This window comes from Cucurbita moschata, unplaced genomic scaffold, assembly GCF_002738365.1.
Source record: "Cucurbita moschata cultivar Rifu unplaced genomic scaffold, Cmos_1.0 Cmo_Scf00024, whole genome shotgun sequence".
Taxonomy (NCBI): domain Eukaryota; kingdom Viridiplantae; phylum Streptophyta; class Magnoliopsida; order Cucurbitales; family Cucurbitaceae; genus Cucurbita; species Cucurbita moschata.
This window is the reverse complement of record NW_019268540.1, coordinates 3,139,501-3,152,909: the sequence shown is the minus strand read 5'-3', so window position 1 is coordinate 3,152,909 and position 13,409 is coordinate 3,139,501. Positions and strand designations below refer to the sequence as shown.

At 31.7% G+C, this 13,409-nt stretch overlaps 1 protein-coding gene across 3 annotated transcripts; it reads left to right on the top strand.

Moving 5' to 3' along the window:
- The first annotated feature begins 1,416 nt into the window (after positions 1-1,416).
- On the top strand, positions 1,417-5,974 carry LOC111461045 (pentatricopeptide repeat-containing protein At3g53170). Of its 3 annotated transcripts, none has more exons than XM_023104475.1 (5): positions 1,417-1,787; positions 3,097-4,320; positions 4,375-4,965; positions 5,112-5,226; positions 5,608-5,974. In XM_023104475.1, exons 1-2 carry the CDS (start codon positions 1,452-1,454, stop codon positions 4,198-4,200), a joined length of 1,440 nt encoding a protein of 479 aa, XP_022960243.1. In that variant the 5' UTR covers positions 1,417-1,451; the 3' UTR covers positions 4,201-4,320; positions 4,375-4,965; positions 5,112-5,226; positions 5,608-5,974. The 3 variants fall into 3 exon arrangements, with proteins under 3 accessions (XP_022960243.1, XP_022960244.1, XP_022960242.1); XM_023104476.1 differs by having other exon boundaries at positions 3,097-4,336; positions 4,392-4,965; XM_023104474.1 differs by having other exon boundaries at positions 3,097-4,965.
- The last annotated feature ends 7,435 nt before the right edge of the window (positions 5,975-13,409 follow it).

The following is a 13,409-nucleotide window of genomic DNA, read 5'->3' as shown; positions in this document are numbered from 1 at the left end:
TGATACCATATAATTTTTAATATATATTATATATATTTTAGTTAAAATAAATAAATGAGTGTGTATATCCATACTAAATTATTAAAAATTTTATTATCTTTTAAATATAATAATATGAATTAAGAAATTTGCAATATAATTTTTTTTATAGTTACAAACTATGGTCCATTGATATTTCATTAGTATACTTTCTGATATGAATTCAACTACGGATCGTTTGCATGTACTCGAAATATTGATTATAAGAAGCAAGGTTAAAAAGATTCAAGAGGCCTATATACTGCATCTTAAAAGAGATTGCATTAGCATATCAAAACAATAAAATAATAGAGTGATTGACATTGAAAAGTGACTATAAGACTTTACTCTTTGCAGTTGAACTGCCAATTAAGACAATTTATGTATGCCTTATTTTCTTCCATTTATATTTACTAGCTTTTATTGGTAGTTGTAGTTTGTAGTTGGTAGATGAACTTGATTGTGTTTGAGTTGTTTTTTGGTCTATTTAAAAGGTAGGTAATATTCATGTTTGAGGATCATGGTTGAATACAAACAAAACCTTCGTGTTTTCTTGATACCTTTTTGGTGTTATTCTTTTTCAAATCTTGCTATGAGTGTGGTGTTTAAACCGATTCATTGAATTAATTTTGATGAAGCTAATTCTAGAGTGAGTCATCTTGGAATCTAAGAGTGACCATCATAGATTCCAAGTTCGATCTAAGAGTCATTCATCTCTTAACCAGCTCTTGGATGGAATGAATTCGTTAAATTAGCTTTCTTTGTGAACGTTAGCAAGATTCTAGAATGACCTCTAGCTCCGTAAAATCCAATATTGTTGGTGCTTATCACTCTCTACTTTAAAACTTTCCTTTAAGAAAAATATTTAAATATAAAATATAATTTTCTTACCGGCTTATAATTATTCAAATTTAATTTAGTCTGATATTATTTATAGAATTATTACAATATTTGATCAATAAATAATCTAAATAAATTTCTTTTTATTTTTTATTTATTGAATAGTTTAAATTATATAATCTAATTATTTAATGAAGTTGTTAGATTAAATACACCTGAGTTCATATTATATCATATCATTGATCAACAATATAATTCTTTTGCTCGAATTAGATAAGAATTATCTTTAGATAATTTTTTTAATTTATTATTATTTTAAATAAAATTTTAATATATAATTTTTTATTTTTTAATATAAATTATTAATCTATATGTACTAAATAAACAAAATAGTTTCATTTATAATAAATAAACAAAATAGAAAATTAATATAAGTCTAAATTATAATTACAAAATTTGATAACTTTATTAAAAAAAAATAGTCATTAATTTTTTATTATTATTTCGATTAATAAATTAATAGGTGAAATAATTTATAATTTAATTAAAAAAAAAAAAAAAAATCTTTCCACACTCTCAAGTCTCACCCGCCAATGGAGCCTCACCTTCACCTTCACAACGCCCCAATCTTCGGCTGGTTATCATTTCCCCCAACCTCCACAGTCGCTTCAATGGCTTCCATAAACCCCACTCCTTTCTTCATCTCCTCTTCCCGCTCACGGAAACTTAACCGGACTTCCGACCAGTCCTCCGACGGCCTACAGAGAGATCCCAAGAAAGGCCTGTCTCGGATTCTGAGGAAAGATGCTGCTATTAGAGCTATTGAGAGAAAAGCCAATTCCAAAAAGTACAATAACCTTTGGCCGAGAGCTGTTCTCGAGGCTCTCGATGAGGCTATTCAGGAGAATCTTTGGGAAACCACTCTTAAGGTTTTTCGATCTTCTTCTTTAATCTTTTTTTTCTGTTTCTTCGTTTTCAATGCTTGGAACTGATTGGAACTGATTGGAACTGATTGGAATTGATTGCTATGTAGTTAAGAATACTCTTTCTGTCTTTGTTGGATTTATATGTGAAGAATGTTGAATCACGGCTCTTAACGAAAGCTCTAAATCGATGAGTCAGGATAAATTTAATCTTTAATTGCTTTCACACTCTTACGTATTCTTCATAGTGTATAAAATCATCAATCAACTCAAAAGTAAGTTCAGTGAATTACCGTAAACTTAATCTTTTATTACGAGCTGATAACTTGAATATGAATGAAGTACGAATTCTACATGAATTGCGGCTAAAATGAACTATTTCTACTCTGTCATTGAGGAGAGATCACTCATCCAACTCCAATTCCATGACTGAATGGTTACTTTTCTGTGAAATTCTAAGTGTTCTCAATATCCTTCCAGAAGTCTTTAGCACTGGAAGTTATGTAAATCTTAGGAAATGAAAGACTAAATGTCCCAAACTGTAGAGGCTATACCTTTCTTCAGAAAAGCTCTTGTTTTAGCAATCTCAACCCATTGGCCGAAACTTCTTCTTGTTGAGGATTATTGAAAAGAGTAGTCCCACATTGGCTAATTAAGAGAAAAATCATGGGTTTATAAGTAAGGAATACATCTTTATTGGTATGAAGTCTTTTGGGGAAACCAAAAGCAAAGTCATTAGAGCTTATGCTCAAAGTGGACAACATCATATTGTGGAGAGCCCGTGATTCCTAACACTTCTACCTGAAATTTCTCTCATGATGGAATCAGGCTATCACTATTTGAGATGATATGTCACCGTACGGTGGTGTTCTCCTGAAGAAAAAACCTCTATAGCTGTTTTGGTAAGAGAGAGGCATTTCTGTTTCTGATATCTCCCATTCCCAGCCTGCCCAAAGAGCCATGTTTGCTTTGTTTCTGCTTTCAGAACCCTTGCATCCCGTCTTGTTAGTGATCGCTTAAACCCATTTGAAATATTTCTTGAGAAGGAGCTTCTGAAGAACTTCTTATTCAAGGGGGTTATTACAAGAGCTTTCAAGGTAGCAGCTAACCAAACAACCGAGAATCCATCCAAAGAAGGCTCATATAGGTTTGAGAAATTTCTTTCCTTCATTTTTTTTGAATTCAATTGAGAAAACAAAAAATTGATACAGCATTTCCATGATGAAAATGAAAAAGCTCATTACTAATGAACTGATTTTACCGTCGTATTTCAACAATAAGAGTTATGACCAAATAATTTTGTATATCTTTTCAGATTTTTGGCCTACTTCGCCAGCAACATTGGTATGAACCAAGATGCAAAACATACACAAAATTGTTGATGATGCTGGGTAAGTGCAGGCAACCTGAGCAAGCAAGCTTGCTGTTTCAGATTATGTTGTCTGAGGGGTTGAAACCTTCTATTGATGTTTACACTGCTCTTGTTAGTGCTTATGGTCGAAGTGGCCTCCTTCACGAGGCCATTGAAACAGTTGATGAAATGAAATCCATTTCTGACTGCAAGCCAGATGTACATACATATTCAATTCTCATTGATTGTTGCACAAGATTCCGTCGTCTTGACCTTCTGAAGGACATACTTGCTGACATGTCTTATCTCGGGATTACATGTAATACGGTCACTTACAATACTATCATTAATGGATTTGGAAAGGCTAAAATGTTTGAGCAAATGGAAAGCTTGTTATTGGAAATGATTGAAAGTGGTAGCTGCCTTCCAGATTTGATTACATTCAATTCTTTTATCAGAGCTTATGGAAATAGTGAGCAGATTGAGAAGATGGAGAAGTGGTATAATGAATTTCAGCTGATGGGAATTGAGCCAGATGATTGGACATACAATACTATGATCAGCTCGTACGGGAAAGCTAGAATGTATGACAAGATGGTGTCGGTTTTGAATTTCATGGAAAAACGCTTTTTCTCTCCAACAATTGTTACTATGAATACAATCATTGATGTGTTTGGAAGAGCTGGAAATGTTAAGAGGATGGAAGAATACTTCAGAAAAATGAAACATCAGGGAATGAAGCCTAACTCTGTAACTTACTGTTCTCTTGTTAATGCATATGGTAAAGCTGGTAATATTGAGAAAGTTGATTCAATTTTGAGGCAAATTGAAAATTCTGATGTGGTACTGGATACCCCTCTTTTTAACTGCCTTATCAATGTGTATGGCCAGGCTGGTGATGTGAGAAAGATGGGAGAGTTATTCTTGGAAATGAAAGAGAATAGATGTGTTCCTGATAGCATTACATTTGCTACAATGGTTCATGCCTTAAAGACTCATGGCATGACTGAGGCTGCTCAAAGATTGGAAAATAAGTTGATTGTCGGTAGAGACAACAAGATAAATTAGTGCTTATTTATGATTTTTGGAAACGCCACGTTCAACATAGCTCAACGGTTACTACTAATTTCAAGAGGTTTTAGGTTTGAATCTTCCTACTCCACATGTGATGTAGATTCAAAAGATTAGGTTGGCATGTCACTCAGTTCTCCTGCCACATGTGATGTAGATTCAAAAGATTAGGTTGGCATGTCACTCAGTTCTCCTGTCGTATATATGCTTCTTTGGAAACGCCACGTTCTGCCTACACAAGAAAATCTCTTGCTTTTTTAGTGCCTTTTCCTTCCAGCTGATTTTATGTTGTTCTCATGTACCAAAACTTTTTGATCCTCTTGCATCCCTTTTATATCCTATTGGTTTGATGCAAAGAGGTGGGCCTTAATAGAATCTGGCTCGACAAGAAAACTGTAACATCCCAAGCTTACCGCTTGCAAATATTGTCTTCTTTGGGCTTTTTCTTTTGGGCTTCTTCCCAAGATTTTTAAAACACGTCTCCTAGGGAGATATTTCCGCATCGGTTGGAGAGGAGAACGAAGCATAAGGGTGCAGAAACCTCTCTCTAGCAGATGCGTTTTAAAAACCTTGAGGGGAAGCCTAATAGGGAAAGCCCAAAAAGAACAATATTTGCTAGCGGTGAGCTTGGGATGTTACAAAAACAGTGCCTAACACTTCCCTAGTGCGGAAGATCCACACTTCTGCCACCCGGGGCATGGTTACGTTTTTTCAATGGATCTCTACCTTCATTAGAGCAGGCCATGCTTCTCAAGTCTTCAGGTAGACTTTATTAATTTATCACACTACGAATTCAAACTGAAGATTTCCTTACTTGTTTCTTTTGTTATTGCTTGCTTCTTTTACGGAAAATGATTTGTTCTATTGGATGACACTTTTTATAACTCCAAAGTTTTGTGCTTATTCAGGCTCAAGGTAGATTGCATATCGTTCAAAAGTTGTGTCTCGTGACGTGGCATTGAGTATCTTTCACTACAAGGAGAGTTTCTTGATGGTCTCGAGTCTAAATGATCGTGTTGACGTGTAAGCGCACCCTTTTCCGTTCTCTATCTAATTGACTGCAAAGAACATCTCAAAATAGTGTAAATAGCATAATCCCAGCAGTCACCATTCATTCAAATTGCTTACATAAGAATGCAGAATGCTATTGGTTCAAGGATAGACTTAGGAATATACTTAGTTCAGTAGATTAGATGCCTTACTATTTCAAAAGCCGAGGGTTCAATTATCAACCGTGCAATGGTTGATTTTAAAAGTCGATCTCAGTAAGACCAACTCGACTCATAACCAAATCTAAATTCAACAAATTTTCAGTTCAATTTCCATTAGCAACATGGTATATACATCTACTTTTTCGTTTCCTCACGATTGCTAATTCCTGTATTATATTATTGTATTTGACAGGAAAACTGTGTTCTTGACCATTGACCCCACCCCCCACAAGCTTTATCTGAATATCGCAAATGATTTGGCGCTCGAGGAGGAGCTCTACCTCCCTAGCATATGGCTTGCAATTTCTAGAATTGGACTACAGCTCAACTCTAGATGCTCCTATACTGTTCTACCGTGGCCCATCACCCTATGCATAATCCTCTGGTATCTTTAACTCTATGACTGTTACTTTATACCGTGCCCCATTACCCTATTGCATAATCTTCTGGTATTTTCGCTAACGATCCAAGTTGTGCCATTCTAAAACGTGTATGAACAACTTTTTTGTGAGAAGTATTCGCACTCTTTATTAACACCAATTAAGAAAGATTACAAGACACTCTGTACACTTGTGCTTTGATTGTATTTCTTGAGATGAAAACATTTGTAGGGTGGAGAGGTATTATAGCAGAGACTAGGCAATTTATTCCTAAAATACATAGACAATTGGCTCATACAATTATTGGGTTTGACCCTATTGAACTAGTGATGATATTTTAACATAGACACCCTTTTGACTACATTCATATCTTATAGCCACATATAGAAGATTTAGCGGTCTAGATTCTAAGGAAAATCTAGCATTTATTAGTCTTCTCCCAAATGAGAGAATCAAGAATAGACTAATGGCTCAGTGGAAGATAAGATTGATCCTTTCATTTGATTTTGAACCAGTCTCGATTTCCTTAAGCTACGAATAGTTTTGTTTTAGAGTTATCCACTTAATCCTACAACCGAAGAAGAAATTAGACCGTCAACATGAACATAACTATAACTTAACTCGTTAAAGCATTATACATCTATCCAAAAACTAAGATACTTGAAAAGCAGTGAGAAAACAAATAGGCTGCTAGTGGAGGGATGACAAATGTAAGCTCCTCCAAAGCCCAAACAGTGCCTTAAAAGAAGTTGGATAAAGCTAACCCATCGATCTGTTTTCAAAGCAAAAAGCAAAGAATTGGAAGGCATCATTGTTTGAAGGAATTTTGTGGGTTAAGAGACCAATGGCTTTTCAGCCCCCAATAATTTTGGATTTGGGTCAATGAATGCTGAGGACTTGTTTGGATTTAGACATAATATTATTCCTTTTTTCCTTTCTATTTTTTATAATATTTGTTTATATTGTGAGGATGGATTTGACAAAAACCCACAAAACCATATATTCTCATTCCTTTTTCTCGCATACCGACTCGGGTTTGAAAAAAAAAAATGGTCATTTTCAAACCTGTAAATCGATGTAGTGCTTGCCACGTAAACTCTAATGTATCATTTAGGTGGAAGAAATTTAGCGTAGCAGGAATTTTAGAAATTCGAAAGTGATTACATTTTTCAAGTTGAAGAAGAATATTTTCATGGTCCTATTGGGTTTTTTTTTTCTCGATTTCTTTCTGAATTAGGTCAAAAGAGGATTGATTGGGCTGGATTAGTGTGTGCCTTAGGCCGACCAAGGAACTTGTGCTTTTGCCCAAGGTTCCTGTTTGATTACCCGATTTCCTTCGTTTATTTCGTGTCATACTTTTTGCCTTATTTCGTCCTTGATTTTGCTAGTCCTTAAAGTTTTACTTTTATGGTTCAATTTCACCTTCAACAAAATGGTAAGTTTAGTCTCTAATTTTTAATTTTATGTCGAACAGTTCAAACATCGCAGCGGTTTCCATCTGTACATGAAATCTTTCCTGTTCGAATACTTTGTTAAACGAACTTTAAGATTTCAAATTCGATGAACATGTGAATGAACCGAATCTTTCTCCAATCTCGTTCAGCTTTTTCCAAATTGATGAGAACAAACACAAACACAAACACTTGTGTGTTTAAAAATCATGAAAATTTAGATTTCTTGGTAATGCATGATTGAGCATAGAATTGGATTCCTTTCAACTTCAAACGTTCACACAGATTTTCAAAAGGTTGATTTCATAGTTGCATTAAACTGGCCAATGGGAATGCGACAAATGTCAAAGAAACAGACTTCATGGGACCCACTTTTCCATTTATCAATTTAGATAGTTCTTTTTCCACATTTTTTTTTCTTTGGAAAATCATCAAATTGTTTCAAATTTAACGTCAACTTTGCCTTTCAAAGTTTTCATGATTCTTTCATAATGGCTATCATGATTGTATCATGATTGATCGAGTATACTTTGTTCATGCCGTTTATATTTGATCTAAAAAAAATTCTCTTAAAACTCGTAAAAGTTTCAATAGTACCCTTAAATTTTTAAAAATTTTCAAAAATACCTTTACCGTTAGTTTTGAATTGAAACCTTTTGTTTCAAAAATACCCTTAAAATTTCAGAGGTGTTTATAAAGGATGTTTCGTTCTCCTCCCCAACTAATGTGAGATATCACAATTCACTCCCTTTTAGGGTCTAGCGTAGAAAGACGGCCCACTTTTCGGTGAGGTTGTACCTATGAAACACCCTTAATTTTAATTAAAAAATATTTAAAATATTTGTACGGTTAATATATGAATGAAAACTGTTCATTTACATTTTATAGATCATATTTCTCTTGAATTTTAGGAGTACAAACAATAAAAATTTTTTAATAAAAATTTAAGGATATAAGAGTTGTTTTTTGAAGTTCATGGTATTTTTATATACTAACATTCAAAGTATTTTTTAAGTTCTTAAAAAAGTTTAAGAGTATCAATGAAACTTTTAAAAAATAATGACATTTTTTAAAATACATTTGACGGTTAAGTGTAGTTTTTAAACAAAGTATTAACAGTTTCTATCCAAAACTTACCGAAAAGATATTTTCGAATGTATATTTTTTTGGTGTTAAAACTTTGAAAATTCAAAAGTATTTTTTAGGCAAATTAAAAATAGTCTTATTAATTTAACCTAAAATATATTTTACTTTCAAATTTTTACTCAAATAAAATAATATAGATAGAATTGATGACCGAATAACATTTGATTCACTTATCTTTACACTGATATGATATAAACCGGTATAAATTTATTCTTGAGATCTCTACTTCAAGGAAATCGTGCTAAGGATAAAATTACGATTATACCTACTTTACTAGTCATAGGACTTATCCATATTTGATACCTTTAAAAGTTTTAAACATAGGAGGAGTCTATAGGGCTAATATTGGAAAGAAAAAAAAGTCAAAGAAAGGACACAAAAGTCAAAGTGCTCCACTAGCCTTGGAATTGGGTCCTAAAGGAGCCCTACGTTTAGAGGCATTTGGTAATAAAGAAACAAGCCCTCCATGTGATAAGAACAAAACTTTGGACCCTAAATTTAAGGACAATCAATGTGTCCCAATGTCATCCAATGAATCATTAAGGGTAGATCTTGCCATCTATACTTGATCACGAATGTGCCCAATTGTCGAAAGATAGTAAACCTTGTATCTACACTTATACACACGCCCGTGTGAAAGCCCATATTTGAAATATTATAAGGGTGTGGAAACTTCTCCTTAATAGACGCGTTTTAAAATCATGAGACTGACAGCGATACGTAATGGACCTAAGTGGACAATATCTGCTAATGGTGGGCTCGGGCGGTTACAAATGGTATTAGAGCCAGACACCAGGTGGTATGCCAATGAGAATGTTACGCCCACCAAAGGGTGGATTGTGAGATTCTACATGAGTTAGAGAGAGGAACGAAACATTTATTATAAGAGTGTGGAAACCATTCTCCAACAGACGCGCTTTTGAAACCGTGAGGCTGATGGCGATACGTAACGAACCAAAACAGACAATATCTACTAGCGATAGGCTTAGGCTATTACAATCGAATTGTACTTTTATCTCTCAAATCGATATAAAATCATGCGTTGTTTGAGCTATTTTAACATAAAAATGAAAGAAAAAATCGAACAAAGTTAGATATGCATATTTTTTTAACTAGGTTGGTTTAGATTTGTATTATCATTTTTAAAATGTCAAATATTTTTTACTAATTAAAAATTGTACGTTGGTTAAACTAAGGTCATATTGAATTATTTACGCTCATGATTTTGAACTTTGGGATTGAGTTGAGTCAGACTAAGACATGTTTTATATCCAACTCAATCATAAATTTTTTAATTTTAATAAAAGAATTTACTTTTAAATATCTAATTAAAATTTATATTTTAAAAAATTACCTTCTAAATAATTAAAAAATTATTTTTAAGAGCGAAATAAATACATTTAAAAGAATAAATGCAAAAAATTATTTGATTTTAATCTGAATTTTTTAAATTATTAATTTTTTTTTAATCCTCAAAACCCTAAAGTAAGTGGGGGCAATGCAAAATGGCGACTCATCAACATCCCATTAATGCTCTTATTTATACATTTCAAAATTTATTATTTTGCTATCTTTTTTAGGGTTTATTAAATTAAGCCTAAAATTTTATTTTAGAAAAATTTTCTATTATTTCCAAAATTGTTTTATTAACTACTCATTTTTTTAATAGAAAAATAACTTTATTTCTTTCCTTTTTTTTTAATTATTATTTTTTTTAATGAAAACCCATAGAAAAAAAAAATTTCCCAAAAAAAAAAAAAAAACAAAACAAAACTTTTTGTAGAAAAATTATCTAAATATGATTTTTTTTAATTTTTTTTTATTAAAAAAACATAATATTATGTTGAAAACTTTAGTCACCATACCAACAAAAAAAAAAAAGAAAATATTAACAATTATCCAAAGTGGTTGCTTTGAGGACATAAATATCCTTTATGAGGACATTACTTTTATTTCAAATGTTTATATATATATATTATATGTATGTATGTATTTGATAAGTTTTCTGTATGAAGTAAATGAAAGTTAATGATTGAGTGTGAATTTGAAATTTTGAAGGGTTTAAAAAATGTTTTTAAATGGATAAATATTTTTAAATACTTAAAATATAAAACTAAAATAATTTCCGAAAATATCAACATTTTTTTCATCTCTATGGTTAAGAGTGTTCACGTGACCCAATAATCTGATCAACTCATATTACCCAATCCAACCTATAAACACTGACCAAATCATAAAACAATTGGTTTTTTTTTTTTTTTTTTTTTTGGTTGGGTTGAATTGTTGGTTTGCCGAGTTAACATTTTTTTTGTGAGGTCGACTCAACCATCTCGAAAATAGGATTATAACTCAATTTAACGGAATCTAATTTTTAAGATTATTATGAAAATTAAGAATATTTGACATTGTCGTCGATGTGTTGTGAAGTATGAATGTTTGGTATTTGAATTTTATGAGATTTTAGTTATTAAAATCGTGTATTGTAGATAAATATGAATTTTTTAAATAATAATAATAATAATAAATAATCATGACCCAAACTAACCCTGTGAGCTTTATCCAAGTTGTTCGAGTCACCAATCTAACTAACTCAAAAATTTGAATTTTCCATTACAAAAACGGAGATAAGGCAATAAAGGAGAGAAATTGATCCAAATCCATGAGATTGATCAACTCAATTTTGCTTCCTCTCTTATAAACTTCCAAATTTCATTTTTCAATACCTTTTAATTTATCGCCAAAATCCTAAATTTTAGAGTCGAGAGAAATTTATTTCCATGAACTATTAGAATTCGGGACATAAATTATGTTCCTATTTCTGCCCTGTTGACATTTCTAGTATCGGGAACATCTTAAAAAGGTTAATATGGTCATATTTGGACGAGAATTATGTCCTGTGCCTCTGTCCGGTTAACATCTCTAATATTGGGAACATCTTAAAAAGAGTAACATAGTCATTATCCCGTTAACTAAACGAGATTGGGGACGGGAATTATGTTCTGTACGTCTACCCTGTTGACACTTCTAATGTTGGGAATATCTTAAAAAGACTAACATCGTCATATTTGAGTACGGGAATTATATTTCATACCTTTGCCCTGTTGACATCCTAATGTTGGGAACATCCTAAAAAGACTAACGTGGTCATGTTGCAAGTGATGCATAGTAACGTCGGGATTATCAAGTGCTACATCTAGATTTTAAATTCTAAGTATAGTGTTATAAGATGAGATTTGAATCTTACTCTGAAGATCGTTTTAAAATAATAATTTTAAATTAAGAAAATAAAATAAATAAATAACTAAGAAACAAAAGATTAGATGGGAAAGCAGAAGGGATGGATAGCGGGGCAGACTGTTTGGAAGCAGGAACAACGGAAGTAGCGTGGACCTTGGCTGTTTTTTTTGGCTGCCGGTTACCCAGCTGTCAAAATTAGCATCGTCACAGCTTGAATTACAACACCATCCTTTTGGATTTTGGATTTATCTACCGCATACACATTGCCGTATTTTTCGACACGTGGGTTGTGGTCCCCACTCCCATTCCACGCCTTTCACTTTCTGACGTTGACCACACGGTTACGTTAACCCCTGCCCTTATCCAATAAATTGCCATTTTTTTATTTATAATTTATAACATATCCCTTTCCATTTCTTTCCTCCTTTTTCTAACTTATTATTTTAAGTCATCGTATTTCTTAATTTATTTATGGTAATTTTTTTTAATTCTTCAAATCGTTTTCAAATATACTTTCTCGTGCACGTTTTCAAAATCTTTTTTCGCAACGTGACTCGAGCCCCGAACATACGCCGACGTTATTCATAACATCCAAATTTCTCATGGTTGACTTATTCGCTTGGTTAGAACGAGTGTCGCACAACCACTATCCCGCTATTGCAAGAGTACGATCGTAGACCATTCTTATAAAACTATTATTTGAGCCATATAATTGATAAGGTTGTATACACGTTGGGTTGGATCAGAAATATCTTTTGGACTACCCTAAAATTGTAGGTTGATTGGGTTGGTGACCCGAGCCACTAAAATAAAGTTTACAACCCAACCCAACCCAATCTCATAAATTTTTAAATATAAAACATTTACAAGTTACAATCCATCGTTAAAATTGTTTACAAACGTTAAATATTCTTAATTTTTTTTTTAAAAGTAAGATAGAGTAGGAATAGATTATAACTTTATTTTCGGGTTGGTCGAGTTGACCCGACCAAAAAATGTCTATTCACAAACCGAACAAATTTTTAAATTTTAAAAAATTCATCACAACCAAAGCCGAAAGAAAATCTAACTCAATCCAATTTAGATAATTAAGTTAATTGAATTATCCGTTCATATAAACACTTCTAATACGAGTAAAAGATGAAAAATAAAACGAAGAAATTTTCTCTTTTTCTTTTTAAAAATATATTCCTAATAACCATTTTCGTCAACCTAAAAAGATTCTTTTTCTTTTTTACACCAAAAAATTCTTAAAACAATTATAATAAAAAATTTAGTCTCTAAAATCCTAATAAATTTCAAGAAAAATAAAAAGAAAAAAGTTCAAATATATTCATTGTTAAATAAATAAATAATAATAATAATACCAGAAAATACCAATTTCTTTGAAATATTTTTAAGATAATAATAAATTATGAAATTCAAATACAACTTTACAAGTGTTTTCAAATTTAAGTAATTAAAAAAAAATAAATGTAAAATAATAAATTTATGATGCTAATTTTTAAATATATTTTTATTATATGATTAATAATTTAACTATACTATTTTATCAAATTAGTGTTGGAAAAAAATAGTTTTAAAATTTTGCATTTATCCTTAAAATTTTGTATAATTTTATTTAAAAAACAAAGACTAAAAACAAAATTATTGAGTACAAACCATAAAAAACAAAATTCCACGTGCATTTATCATGCATATCAAGCAACTAACAAATATTTAAAATTAAAAATATTTTTAATAATTAAAATAAAATAGTTATAGAAAAAAAAAAAAAAAAA